Source organism: Schistocerca americana, chromosome 3, assembly GCF_021461395.2.
Source record: "Schistocerca americana isolate TAMUIC-IGC-003095 chromosome 3, iqSchAmer2.1, whole genome shotgun sequence".
NCBI classification, from domain to species: Eukaryota; Metazoa; Arthropoda; class Insecta; order Orthoptera; family Acrididae; genus Schistocerca; species Schistocerca americana.
The window spans coordinates 689,514,858-689,530,577 of record NC_060121.1 but is presented as its reverse complement, the minus strand read 5'-3'; the positions used below and the strand labels follow the sequence as shown (position 1 = coordinate 689,530,577).

The 15,720-nt window shown below is 42.6% G+C and overlaps 1 protein-coding gene across 2 annotated transcripts in view; it reads left to right on the top strand.

Moving 5' to 3' along the window:
* Window positions 1-228: 228 nt before the first annotated feature.
* The window catches only part of LOC124606703 (venom carboxylesterase-6-like), a 136,787-nt gene continuing 121,295 nt past the window's right edge, over window positions 229-15,720 (top strand). Inside the window, exon 1 of one of the 2 annotated variants that reach the window (XM_047138731.1) lies at window positions 229-478. In XM_047138731.1, coding sequence (XP_046994687.1) covers window positions 254-478 — 225 coding nt within the window. In that variant the 5' untranslated portion in view covers window positions 229-253. The remainder of the gene's footprint in view (window positions 479-15,720) is intronic. The other variant, XM_047138730.1, reaches the window with a different exon arrangement.

The following is a 15,720-nucleotide window of genomic DNA, read 5'->3' as shown; positions in this document are numbered from 1 at the left end:
CATTACCACATTCATTCAGATCGCCAACACAGGTTAGGTGTCCGTGTTACGAGAAGCGGTGGCAACCCATTTCTGATGCGCCGCCGCGTGTATAATCCTTTACGTTGCGTAACGCTAGTCACTTGCAGTTTGTATCCCTGGTGAGGCGGAGTCGAGTGCGCGATAACATGCAGAATCTTGTCAAGGACCGTGACTTTGCGATACGGCTCCCTTCAATATGAGAAGCACGCCTCGGTGCCGGCTCACAGCAGCCATGGCCGGAGTGTGGAGCGCGCCCTCTACAGCGCTGCTGCAGCTGCTTCCGGCGTTGGCGGTGGTAGTGGCGCTCCTGTGCAGCTCAGCGTCAGCAGGCGAGGTGGTGCGCACCAGGCAGGGCGCGCTGAGGGGCACCAGCCGCGTGTCCAGCGAGGGCCGGCCCTTCCACGCCTTCTACCGCATACCCTACGCCAAGCCGCCCGTGGGGCCACTGCGCTTCAGGGTGAGTCGCGGCGGACAGAACCTACTCTTCGGATCCTACGTCCACGTTCTGTGATCTCTGAGTGTGGAGTATAAAGTACTCTTCGCCATACACCGTGAGGTCAATTTCCTACTATAGACATAGATGTAGAAATCTATCTTACTACGTGTTGCGGAAGGTTGGTAGTTCTTTCTTCTCGAACTTCTCTTTCTATCGTCATGACTTAGGCCATAGACCTGTTCCATATTCTAAGTACGAGAATGTGCTGAAAATTAGTGCCGCAAAATGTCTCACGTGAAAATTCTTAACGTTTCATAAGTAGAACAAACAGTGTAAACATTCTACTCGTACATCGTTATGCTTCATGTCTACTTGTTTGCAGCCCTCTGCTGCAACAGTGCTTCGAATTCTTGAATTTAGCACTGCGGGATGTAATCATGTAGGCGCGTGAGAAATAGTGTGCTGTAACCAAGTTTCGATTTCTAAGAGTTCGTCCACACGTGGAGCACCTTCTCCTTCAGCATGATAGTTCCAGACCACACATGAACGCTGCGACATCGTCAACAGTCCGACGTTTTGGTTTCACTGTCATCGATCCTCCTCCCTACAGTCCTAACTTTGCTCCATCCTATTATCATTCATTTCCAAAACTTAAAGAACACCATCGAGAACTTCACTTTGATAGTGACGAAGTGGTACAAGCAGAGGTGGCGTGATGGTTCAGTTAACAGCATCAAACATTCGACAGTGACGATATCAACAAACTGGTTTCTCCTGTGTTCGTCGCCAGGGTGACTATGTTGAGAAATAAATGTATATACACGAAGAGTAAAGATGTAAATGGTTGATAAGGTTTGTTTAATTTAAAAGGCTCTATGAGTTTTAACATACAAAATTCGGAGGATCCACTTTCTAGCACACGCTCATATCCAGCCATCTCTTTCATAACCTTCCCACGAATCTTACACACGAAGTATTACAATTTAAGACTTTTTTGTGGTCTCGAATCTGCCATTCTTTGCCGATGCCCTAGTGAACTTTGTCTATTAGATTTGATATCATTTATAGCAGACATCGCAAGCTCTGCTCTTATGCCTTTCTCCGGTGAGTCGGTTTAATCTTGTAGAGCCTTTCACTCCTCTGAGAAAGTTCGTTTCTTCCTCTTTCAGTCTACATTCTCGCGTTTTAGTTGTTTGTCAAATTGTAATTCCAAATAGCAAATCCAGGGTGGTCATTACCTCATAAAACTTTGTTTTTGTGTCTTCCCCAACTTTATTCGTATTTTCTATCGATCGTTCTGCATATCATTTTATATTTGCACTGTTTGTTGTGAACGTCAAGATCATTGTGATAGCTTAAAATACTTCACACTTAATTTGAGTGACTATCTTGTTTTCGTGTTTTGTTTCCTTTTATGACCTTAGTCCATTTGTCAGGTATCATTTTTGTTCTTCTGAATGGATATTTTCATATAATATTCTTTAGAAATTCTATTGAGAGTGTTGATGGATCTTTTTAGTGAAATTTCGCTATCCTGTACTACTGGAAGGCCATCTGCAAAAGAATCTACTAAAACTTGTCATACGATAATGTCAAGCCTAATCCAATTTCTTGTTTCTATGGATGAACCAGGTCATCAATGTACATTTGTAAGTGTTGAGCCTTTGATTTATAGGTAGGTGTTCTGATGTAGCTTGATTGTTTTTGTTCTTATAATCTGTTGAGGTTATTATTTCTTGTCTAATATGTTCCGTAAGATTTTTATATCTACATTCCCGAAGGCTTTCTCTAGGACTGTAAATGCGATCTTTTTTGCTATTGAGCTTGCTTTGTTTATATATAAGTTGTTTAAGTGTAAAAACGTTATCAATACGGCTCTCGCCTTTCTGAAACCATTCCGTTCTTCGATAACATATTTTCAGCCTTAATTTGTAGACGTTATTTTTTTTATCTTGGCATAGATCTTACACGCTGTATTCGCTAATTCTCTATAATGGCAATTATTGCATTCGTTTCCCTTTTATAAAGACAGACATCTATAAAATCTCATGGTTTTTGAATCTGGGATCTTTTCCACTTCATGAATAAGTCGAAGCTTCAACATAACTCTGAGTTTATTTTGCTGCGTCCTGATTTTTTTCTTTATTCATGGCCTCATTTGGTTCTTGTATCTTTACGAGATCGTCGTCATATGTTTTACCCGTTCCAGAGAGCTCCTCCTCTCATACTCGGTGTTTGTATTGTACGATCCTTTTACCGTCTGGTATTATTTTAGGTTTCTTTCTCTTTTTCAGTTTTACTTAAATGCTTTATCATTTTGTAAGCTATAGACAGTCTTCTGCTTACAGAATTACTCCACTATTCTTCATCTTTCTCCTGACAAAAGTTTTTTCTTTATTCCTTATCTCTTTAGATTCTTGTTTCGGAGACAGTATTTTCACTTGTAAACATATTTGGTATGCTCGTTTCTTTTCCTCAGCTACTTTTTCCCTATCTTGATTCATTAATATAAGACAATACATCTAGTTTCACCAGCTGCGACATAGTCGAGTATACGAACTGTGATCCAATAGTATCAAATGTTTTTTATTCCAGTCTCTGATCACAATATCACTTCTTTTGATGATGACCGGTTTCAGTCCGTAATGATCATCCTCAGATCTTTTCTACACCATGTCCTAATGTGATAAGGCCATAATCTAAATCGTTTACAGAAAATGCAAAGCATATCATTCTTTATCGTGTGTTTGTTTATTCATATCTAACTTGTTAATGAGCGATTATTTTTGTCTTTATGATTTCTTATATTCGAGCTTATGAGTCATGCCAGCAAAAATAATTTTACTTTTTGTAAAATATTTTTATGTACAGTTGTATCGGTGTACGAACGTTGTTCGTAATGTTTTGTAATGAAATACTTATCTAATCAATGAAATTCAGGTCGTTGTTCCACTGACGCTTTAAACGGGTACTCCCTAAGTCACGTTGTTCTGCAAGTTGTATTTGACAACATTAGTTAGCACCTAGTCTGACTGTACGTTACCTCAATCCATTGAGAGTGTTTATTGATTAAAATTAAACTTTACCCTTTATATGAATTTACTAATAGATAATCACTCCATGAAACATACACATTTTGAGATGGGCTTTGATTACGTGCATTTTTTTAATTTTTTAGGTTCTTCTGAACACCTGTCTCCCAACTGCTGGCCTCGTACAGCTACAAACTTGTGCTGTGTGTTGAAAGAAAATAAATGTGCACTTATGATTACGGACACGTAGCGTTAACTTTAGCAAACGCGTGTAATTACGATGTTCAGGGGCCTTGCAAAGAAAATTGCAGAAGAGTATTTGCCTGGGCAACCATTTTGTAAGCAATATTATCAAAGTCAGTGGGAGTTCGAATTACAGATATTTACAAAATCATGTATCCGATGATAGAGCCACATAATACGTCATCACAAGCTACAGATATGCAAATCACACGAAGTTATACTTCTGTCGTAGCTACAAAATGCACTGAGAAAGTACAGCGAGCGGTAGCACAAGGTGTTGTAAAGCAACAACAAGAAAACAAGGATATTCGTTTTCGACAAATCCAGAAAATAATTACCGGACAGCCAGTAAACAAGTTACGATTCATATACACCACTTAATTACAATCTTACAATCATAATAAAGACAACTTATAGCTTTACATTTATGCAATAATTAACACCAAGAATAAAGACATCTAAGCAAGATACTGGGCCCACGAAACACGTATTACTTTTGCTAAGTAACCCCACGTCCTTGCCGTGAAACGACTAACATAAGTCTTTAGTGTCTGCGCATTCTTATAAAGACAAAATGCAGCGTTTACATCTTCCTATTGAAGGTAGGGTAAACAGAAGACCATTCGCAATATATGTAATGAATGAGGAACGTTTTCGTTACCAACTGCACCCCTCGCAGTGCGGTCCGTCCAACGCGTCCGAACTGATCTCTCTATCTGGTTCATCAAAAGAGTGACTCCCTGTTCATACAAGGCATTTATCTGCGTTCCCCACATGGGAAGTTCGCCTCTCGTTCCCTTACCAACTTCACAGAAGAAAACCAGAAAACCTACGGCCAAAAAATTTCAAGTTTCAGGAGTGCCGATGGAATAAGAACATCTTTGCATGTAACATATTTCGTCTGCTGAAGTAGTAAGAGCAGAATTATGAAGGTACGTTTTTTTTTAAATGAGCAACAAGAAGTATTTTACTTACGAACATAACTTTTCAGGAAATGAAATGATGAAGATTGTTTCATTATCGACTTAGTCACCATTAAATTTAAAGAATTGCTCAGCTGTGGTACGAGCTTTGGCACCAGCTTTTGGATACCATCTTCACAGAACTCCAGCGGCAGTCCATTTAACCTGTCATTTGCAGTTGCTTATAGCACGTAAACATTCGCGAATCCTGTTACATCGTGAAAGTTATGGAAAAAGATGAAAGTGTGACGATGCTAGATGAGCACTGTAGGGGGCGGGGGAGGAGGGGGGAGGTGGCGGCTCCGTAATTCCTACCGAAATCATCCAGTTGCGGTCTTTAAAGGCACGCCGAAGCTTTAGAACCTTTTTACAATACCTCGCAGCATTTATTGTCACACCTCTTGGCAGGACCTGTATCAGAAGACCGTGTTTACGGTCGCAGAAAACTGTGTGCCTTGATGTTCCATCTTTATGGCTGTTCTTTGAATCTTCTTACTTTTCTCAAAGAATCTGAATGATTTTACTCACTAGATTATCGTTTTTCTCTGGAGTACAATAAGCAATCCATGTTTCATCACCAGTCGCAATGTCACTGAAGAACTAATCACCATAGTTAGCTTAGCGTTCTAAAAAGGACAAAGAATTTGGCAAAAGCCTTGTTCGATGTTCGCCCATGAATATTCTTGGGACCCATCTGGAACACATTTTTTGTACTGAAGTTTGTCAGTAGCAATCGATTATGTTACTTATCTTGAAACTTGAGGAAAATATTTGTTCTCACGAATCTTCTCATAAACTTTTGTGACAACTTTTCACCGATGACAGACGATCTTGCAGCAGACCGATCGTCATCCTGAACATTCTTCCTGCCTTCCTCGAACCGTCTCCACCACTATCGGTTGTTTCCACTCATTCATCGCACCTTCCCCGTACACTGCAACAATTCGTCGATACATTTCAGGAGATGGATCTTCTTAATGTTCGAAAACGGAATGACGGAATGCATCTAACACTCGGTGAGATTATTAACTGACATGACGGCGAACAATGCTGCACGACTGAACAACCTACAGAGACCCAGAGTTGAAACTTACTTGCAGTATAGTGGGGGATCGGCCAAGGATAGCTGTCCTTGAATAGGCGTTTCCCGGCACCATGCGTAAACACTATCCGGAATCGGCTCTTACGGAAGAAAATGGGCAAGAGCCAATAAGTACGAAACAAGCTCTGGTGGTTACGTAATACTTTATTACGCATACAGATAGTTTATCCATCCCAGGAATCTAGAATCTCGACGATGTTAGCCATTGCCTAAACTGGCAAAATGTCATTACCGGGAATTCCAAGACTTTCGTCAATGTTTTAACCTCTGTTTTCAATTTTTATTTTGTAATTTCCCATTTGGTATTGCAACTCCTGAGAATAAGGGGCCTTAATAGACGGACAGACAATCGCATAACAAATCACAAACAAACAAAATTGTTTTTGTATGATATACTTACAAATTAAGAATTTTCGGACATTGTTTTCTCTTACTTCTACTGTGAAAACTTACTGCTTGCCAAATTTCCTGCTTCTAGTTGAACGAGAAGCTGCCTATATGTTTGCATGAATGAGTATCATAATATGTGACGTAAATAGCAGTATTTTTCTGACTGCACTGATTTTCAAGCGTAAATACTTTACACCGTCATAGGATCGTAGTAGTTAGTATGGGACATAAATTTCAGCTTGATATACCTACCGCTCTTGAAAAAAAGGGGTCTCAGCAGTCGGACAGATAGACAGAGGGACAAACGGACCACATAGTGGTCCTATAAGGGTTCCATTTTTACCGCCTGACGTACGGAACCCTAAACACGACCCTCTAATTACAGCTACCTTCTAATGTACATGGTGGCACAAAATATATGTAAGGACAAATGTTTCAAAAGGCTCTAAGCGCTATGGATCTTAACATCTGAGGTCATCAGTCCCCTAGACTTAGAACTACTTAAACCTAACTAACCTAAGGACATCACACACATCCATGCCCGAGGCAGGATTCGAACCTGCGACCGCAGCAGCAGTGCGGCTCCGGACTGAAGCGCCTAGAATCGCTCGGCCACAGCGGCCGGCCATATGTTAGGAAGTATAAGTCTACTATAGCGTAACATGGGATTATAGATTCTCATTATCATATTCATACTATAGAAGATAACATGAAATTTAATACAGAAAGGTTTTTAGAGTTATTTCCTTCTGCAGCAATGAATGTGTAGACCCCTAAATTGAATTCCGCAAAGACATTGTTTGAGACTGCATGAATCTCTCTGGAAATTGTGGTACCAACATCCGGCAGTGTTGCAAGTGCATCTTCGAACACTCTGTCCTTCAGATAATCCAAATAGAATTAATCATAGGATATCAGACCTGGACTATAAAGGGGTAGTTCCACACCATGACCAGTGAATGTTAAGGTGTCCAGGACAATCATCTGATCTTCGAACGTCTCCTGACAGAAATCGAGGTTCCTCGCTGTACGGCGTAGAGGGGCTCCATGTTGCATGAACCAGTAGTTTCCGAGCATTCAGACGTATCGTGCAGCAGATGTAAATTCAAGTTCCAGTACCTGTCTGTATTTCACTGATGTTACAGGTCATTCAATAAGAATGGGCTCAATACTGCACTGTGCACTCATTGCGCACCTAACAGTGACTTTTCGTTGATAAAGTCGCGCAGTAGCTTGAGATTGTGGATTCTCAATAGACCAATTATGCACGTTCTTTTTGTTGACGTACCCATGGAGATGGAAATTTTCCGCGTCACTAAACCAGATCTGATTTGTATCTACTGTTCCATTTTCAAAGAATCTGAATCATCCCATTTCCAAAAGGAATATGGCCACTTCACGTTCCCGCCCTTCAACGGTTGGCGCCGATGAATTTTGTGAGGTAAAAGGTTAAGTTTCTCTTTCACTATCCTCTAGGGAAACAGTCGTGACATCCTGAGTTGTGCTGCATGTCTTATTGACGTAGTGGGCTCCTCGCTGAAAAGGGTTCTCGCTCGTTCCACATCCTTTGAGGTTACTACTCAGGTCGGTCGTCCTGAGTGGCCCTTCCTCGAAACCCGTAGGCATCTGGTCTTTTCAAAGCAACTCCTCAACTTGTTAAAAAACGGGGAAAACATTACACAGAAACTGTATCAGAGGATGCTTAAATTTTGTCACCACAATTTGAGTTCAGTTTTTTCCCGTAGCCCCGCCGAGGAGTTGTCATTGCGGATGGTGCTGTGGTGTTCTTGGACCAATGCGCGTCTCACCACAACAATACGTTCATAATTTGCGTTAAATGTCGTTACGGTCAGCAAGCACTGTTCCTGTGTTAGTGCTTCCATTCTGAAATTTGAATCGCGAAATGGATGAGCGAGATATAGAATTTCAGAGTTACATTACAAGCAGAATCATTTACGACACATAATGAAACCACTGTAGACAAATATTTTCTGACGCCTGTTGCCGCTACCCTGTAAATAACGCAACAACAATGATACAGGTATTTCAAGAATATACATCTCATTTAACAAGACTACATCTTCTACATGAATGGAATTGAAAATTTGAATGAATTGTGACCTACGTATTTGAACTAAAAGTTTAGTCTAGGACCCGTTGTAAGTTGGCAGATACACGTGGTCGCCAGTGGGGGTCTCGTTTGTGGAGTAAGCTCGCTCGCTCGTCCAGTAGTCATTGTACTAGCGTGAGCCCAGCTGAGATGGCGGCACCACAGAAGCAGGAGACGTTCTGCGTGCTCCGTCTCAATTGGTGAAATTCAGCTATAACTGTGAGGCGTGATTTTTCGCCTCGAAGACAGCGCAGTGCCCCTTTGGCCTTCAGTATCATCTGAACTGATGGACAGCAATTTTTGGTACTCTGAGGGCCTGTTATACACACCGTCTGTTTTCCAATTCCAAATGGTTAAAAAATGGTTCAAATGGCTCTGAGCACTATGGGACTTATCAGCTATGGTCATCAGTCCCCTAGAACGTAGAACTACCTAAAACTAACTAACCTAAGGACATCACACACATCCATGCCCGAGGCAGGATTCGAACCTGGGAGCGTAGGAGTCGCGCTGTTCCGGACTGAAGAGCCTAGAACCGCTCGGCCACCGCGGACGGCTTTTCCACTTCCAAACAGGGAACTAAAATGCGACGTCGTACAGCGACAACAATCAGTGCAGCAACTCCAGTCACGATCACAAAATTACCATCTGCACCTATGTCATGTGCCAAGTGGAAGGCACACGAAGCGTTTGTGAAACGTATATAAAAATTTTGATTCTAAACGTATTTGTGGAAAAGTATCCGAAGGTCGTATGTGCATTAATGTGAAAGATATATACTTGTAAAATCGGATAGATTTGTTGATAATAAAAACTTTGTAGTCCTAAGCGTAACCAAAAATTCATACAAAATTTCTGTCTCCATTCATGTAGAAGGACTAGTCTTGTGACATACGATGAAAGCAGCTTCCCTAGCTGTCGCTTTCATCATCTGGAAACATTGCGTGCTCTGGGAGTATTCCAGGCGGACTGACAAATCACGGCCGGCCGCAGTGGTCTAGCGGTTCTAGGCGCTCAGTCCGGAACCGCGCGACCGCTACGGTCGCAGGTTCGAATCCTGCCTCGGGCATGGATATGTGTGCTGTCCTTAGGTTAGTTAGGTTTAAGTAGTTCTAAGTTCTAGGGGACTGATGACCACAGATGTTAAGTCCCATAATGCTCAGAGCCATTTGAACCATTTTTTTGACAAATCACGTTATACTCCCAGCTATAAAAACAGCTTCATGAGTAATGATCAATAACGGTCTATCTATAATCATTCGACCAATTCCAGACGATAAAACGTAGACTCTCGCGATCACATACCTGTATTAAATTTCACTTTCGGTGCACCAAATTATATACCGCTCGCCTCGTAACCGCCATCTGCCCACATACTCGAACCAACCACTTTAAATATGATCACCGCCTATGTTCGACGTCAACGTGCAATAACGACTCTCTGACGGCAGGTGGCAGCATTAGCAGTGGAGGGCATATAGTGCATGTCGGAGGTACGCAGCAGTCAATACAAACGTTGTCGTAGTGCACAAACTGAGAGATTTACCTTACTTGCAAAAGGGTATGATCATTGTCTTTCGGGGCGAGGATAGAAACAATTCAGAAACGAATGAGTGTGTAAATTGTTCGCGTGCCGCGTTGGTTGAAGTACACCTTGCATGGCAAAATGACACTATCCAAAACGGACGCCGAGAGAAACGTAATGCAGCACGTGCCATAGAGGCATATGTGAACGACGGCCGCGGAGATGTGTACAGGCGAAGAGACGTGTAACTGTTGAGCCACAGACCGCGCAGATGAAACTAGGGCGCCGGTCGGCGTGGCCGAGCGGATCTAGGCACTACAGTCTGGATCCGCGAGACCGCTACGGTCGCAGGTTCGAATCCTGCCTCGGGCATGGATGTGTGTGATGTCCTTAGGTTAGTTAGGTTTAAGTAGTTCTAAGCTCCAGGGGACTGATGACCTCAGATGTTAAGTCCCATAGTGCTCAGAGCCATATTTGGAACTAGAGCTACCAACAGTTACTCCTCAGCTACCGTTCAGCGGACGTTGTTGCGTATGGGCCTCTGCAGCAGGACCCTTGTTCATGCACACATATTGACTGCAGTTCATGGGTGACAGACTGGAATCTGCGCACTAGTACCGGAACTGAACGTACACAGGATGGTGACAGGTGTCTTTCTCAGATGACTGATGCCGTTGGCATGTATGACTTGCACCCAAGTCCACCCCCTACATTCACTTTGTTTCTCCTCTGCACGATGGTATTTTCCAGCAGGACAATGTAACGCGTCACACAGTTCGCAGTGTACAAGCCTTGTTTGAAGAGCACCAGGTTGAGTTTACTGTATTCCCCTGGCCACCAAACTCCCCTAATTAGACCCAATGCTCTGTGGGTCCACCTCTATCGGGCTGCTGGCGCCATGGAACCCCATCCTAGAAACCTATCCCAGCTGACCACGGCAATGAAGTCGTAATAGTTTCACATCTATATCGGTACTCTCCAGACCCTCCTTGACTCTCTTCCTGCTCGCCTCACGCTGCAAAAATTGGTTATTCAGGCTTTTGACAGGTGGTTACATTAATGTGGCTGCAGAGTGTACACACCACATTGCGTTTTTACGCAAGTACTGAACAGACCACTTCCCCTGTAGTTGGACCCCCACATCACATGAACGTCCTTCAAAGAAGGCGTACAAATCATTATGTCAACTCTCACTAGGCCGCAGTTGTTTCCAGAGGCACGTTCAATAATTTAAGTGATGTTCTCAGACATCATACTGTATCGAGAAGTCGGCCGGAGTACCTAATGCACACTAACGACTGAGAAAATTGCAACACCACTAGAGAATATCCCAAATGAGTTCAAAACTCGAAGTATTATATGTGAAAAGCGGCGCACCAACAAAATTCAAGCCGGCCGGAGTGGCCGAGCGGTTAAAGGCGCTACAGTCTGGAACCGCACGACCACTACGGTCGCAGATTCGAATCCTGCCTCGGGCATGGATGTGTGTGATGTCCTTAGGTTAGTTAGGTTTAAGTAGTTCTAATCTCCAGGGGACTGATGACCACAGCAGTTGAGTCCCATAGTGCTCAGAGCCATTTGAACAAAATTCAAGAAGATTACAAATAAAGGAAGTACTGTATAATTGAGCCCAGCAGCGCACTCTTTTCTTTTTAACGAGAAAGAACATTGATACCCTCATCAGACCGCAGAGAGTAGTGGAAACTTGTAAGCCAAAGACAGTGTAATCCATCGACGCTAGAAGTCGCCACTTGGCATCTGAGTGAGTTTGACGGATATGATTGGTATCGAGAAAACTTGTTCGTTCCACCGGGAAATTTTACCTCGGACAGATTACACTCCTACTTTAATTATACGTGTGATGAACCAGTAGATAAAGCGAGATGTGGAGAAAAAAATGGTTCAAATGGTTCTGAGCACTATGGGACTCAACTGCTGTGGTTATCAGTCCCCTAGAACTGAGAACTACTTAAACCTAACTAACCTATGGACATCACACACATCCATGCCCGAGGCAGTATTCGAACCTGCGACCGTAGCAGTCTCACGGTTCCGGACTGCGCGCCTAGAACCGCGAGACCACCGCGGCCGGTAGATGTGGAGAGCGACGAGCAAGTAATGATCAAAAGAATATACGGTCGCAGTTCGAGATGTGTGGCATCCTATGTGGATAGATGTAATGCATCGCACTACTTCGCTCACACACACACACACACACACACACACACACACACACACACACACACACACACACAGGAACGAATATAAACACATAAATACAGGTCATTTGATGGGGTGAAGTTAAATGTCCAGATTCAGCACTCTTCTATGAGTACTATTTTATCAGCGCGTTGGAGAGCAGTGTTTGTCCTCGGCTAACACACTGTTTGTTTGTCTTCTCACACATCTGCGTGGTAACACTTACGTAATGCGCGATACTGGCTGACCTTCACCCATGGCAGTGAATCTGCAAGGCGCCAGAGAGGCTACATTTAACACTACTCGCGCCACATGGTTGCGTTACGTTCGTGTTAGTTTATGAGAAATGAAGCTAGTTCTGGGATGCAAACGGACTACAATTGGCAGTCAGGTTAAACGAGATACGCCACGGGTGTGCGAGAAAATCTGTGAATTCGATACCCTAAATGTGGCCTATTGCCTCCTAGGAGGGTGATCGATGTAGATTGTTTACTTAGGTAAGTGAAACTGAAACATGAATGTATTATTTCAAATATTGCCAAAAATTTGAAAAGAAAAAAGAACGCATTTAAGTTCCAGAAATATCAAGGGAACAAAAGAAATAACGGATCTGATAACGCCGTCGTATCCGCTAAATTAATAGAAGGCGAAATAAACTTTACCTACAGAAGATATCAAATGTAACAGGTGGTCTATTATTCAGGCGAAACATAACGTTCTGCTTATTGGGCAGACTGCGGAAACGCGTGGCTATGTGCCCTTTTTAAGGAATTTCGAGGTCATACTCGTCAAGAATACTATTTTGGTGACGGTTGTTATTTAGAAGCGGAAGTTGTAAAAATAATCCCATATATATATAGTGGTACAGAAGAATGTTGATGATTAGATAGAGAGATTGAATAATCATGAGTCTAACTAAGGATAAAAGAAATTTCTGGCCCAATTTGAGTGATAGAAAGCGTCAGTTGATAGGACACACACTATGGTAGTGGAAAGGAGCGTGGGGATGAAAACTGATGAGGCAAACTGAGGCTTAAGCATACAAAAAGCTGGCTCAAATGGATATAGCTTGCGGTAGTTATACAGAGATGAAGAGGCTTGCACAAAATAGAATAGATTGGAGAAATGCACCAAACCAGAAAAACAAAAATAACAACAACAGCGTCAATAATTACTCGTTCCTTTCCTTTGTGAAACAATCAAGTTAATAATCAGTATTCTCTGAAGGTGTTTATACAGGGTGTTTCACAATTCTTGTTACACATATCTAGAGGTTGTAGAAACATTATGTTTTGCATAGGACCTTGTCCAGAAACGTCGTTCAGCGACGCTACATAGCGTCAAAGTTACAGGTGCCGGCGCCAGTAAATGATGTACGTACGGGGTGATTCCGTGATGATGTTACAAACCTTCAAGGAAGATGGATAAATGTGTCAATCTGAGGTAAGTTTCCCTGGTTCGGAAACGAAAGAATGTCAAGTTACAAGCGAAAGACATTCCAATACCTCTCAGTGGAACAGACTTCCCGGTACTGTTGTTGCTAAGAATGTAGAGTATGCAACATTCAGATGACCAAGAGAAGAAACACGTCATAGTGAACATGGGCTGTAAAATGTATACCAAAGGAGCTATGAGCACTTGTTCATCTTCGCTATCTCTTCTATTGAACAAGTTCTCCTAACACTTGAGGTATGCATTTTAGAGCCCGTCTATACTGGACGTTTTTCTTTGTTTTGGTGCGTACTGCCACCTCTGAAGTTGCCTACCCTACGGTCTCAGCAACAACAGTACAGGTACTTATATATTCCGTTTTCAGAGGTATCAGAACAGTTTTCGCTTATATCTTTCTATGCGTTCGTATCCGGTGAAGCGACTATTACGTCAAATTGTTACAGTTACCCTTCTCCACCCTCCTTGAAACTTGTAACACCATCACGGAATCACCCTGCAGATACGTACTTTACAGGCGCCGGCGCCTATAAATCTGACGCTCTCCAGCGCCTTGAATGATGTTTCCATACATGGCTTCACGTGTAAGACTTGATCTACTAAGCCCCCTTTACATCCTCTAAAGTGTGTAATATGAATTGTGAAACATCCTCTATAAAGAGAATCGGCCTACAAAACCATCCAGATCCCAGTCCTAACCATTTTACACGATATATATTGGTACGTCTTCTACATCACGTAGGCCTATTCAGGGTAAAACGCAGTAGCAGACTTGTAAATTCTGCTGTTAATATCAGTGAATACTCATTGAGAATTTTAAGACAAGTGAGAAATATAAATGGGAATCAACATAACGGTTATTAGACGCCGTTCTGGAAACGTTCGCCTCTTCTGCACATTTATAATTAGTAGATTTTCAGAGCAAAAGTCTAATTAAGTGTGTTATCGAATTTTCGTATTAGTCTGCTTATTCGGAAATACAGCGCGTCTTTAATATATTACGAAGTATGTTACTATCTAATGTCATTCGAACCACGTCTCGTTGCTCAAACTCGTGTAGTACCATCGGATTAACCTGACAGAACCACCGATAAAAAATTTTAATTCAATTTCAGAGGCAAAATCTCACAAAACGTATACAGGGTGAGTCACCTAACGTTACCGCTGGATATATTTCGTAAACCACATCAAATACTGACGAATCGATTCGGCAGACCGAACGTGAGGAGCGGGGCTAGTGTAATCGGTTAATACAAACCATAAAACAATGCACGGAAATATGTTTTTAACACAAACCAACGTTTTTTTTAAATGGAACCCCGTTAGTTTTGTTAGCACATCTGAACATATAAACAAATACGTAATCAGTGCCGTTTGTTGCATTGCAAAATGTTAATTACATCCGGAGATATTGTAACCTAAAGTTGACGCTTGAGTACCACTCCTCCGCTGTTCGATCGGAGAGCACCGAATTACGTAGGGATCCAAAGGGAACGGTGATGGACCTTAGGTACAGAAGAGACTGGAACAGCACATTATGTCCACATGCCACACCTTTTTATTGGTCTTTTTCACTGACGCACATGTACATTACCATGAGGGGTGAGGTAAACGTACACACGTGGTTTCCGTTTTCAATTACGAAGTGGAATAGAGCGTGTCCCACTGGAAACGCGTCCACGTATGTGGTATCAGCATGATGGTGCACCTGCACATTCCGCAATCAACACTAGGCTGACTCTTGACAGGATGTTCGACGGGCGTTTCATAGGACGTGGAGGACGCATAAATTGGCCAGCCCGTTCTCCTGATCTTACACCTCTGGACTTCTTTCTGTGGAGTACGTTAAAGGAGAATGTGTACCGTGATGTGCGTACAACCCCAGAGGATATGAAACAACGTATTGTGGCAGCCTGCGGCGACATTACACCAGATGTACTGCGGCGTGTACGACATTCATTGCGCCAGAGATTGCAATTGTGTGCAGCAAATGATGGCCACCACATTGAACATCTATTGGCCTGACATGTCGGGACACACTGTATTCCACTCCGTAATTGAAAACGGAAACCACGTGTGTGCGTGTACCTCACCCCTCATGGTAATGTACATGTGCGTCAGTGAAAAAGACCAATAAAAAGGTGTTAGCATGTGGACGTAATGTGCTGTTTCAGTCTCTTCTGTACCTAAGGTCCATCACCGTTCCCTTTGGATCCCTACGTAATTCGGTTCTCTCCGATCGAACAGCGGA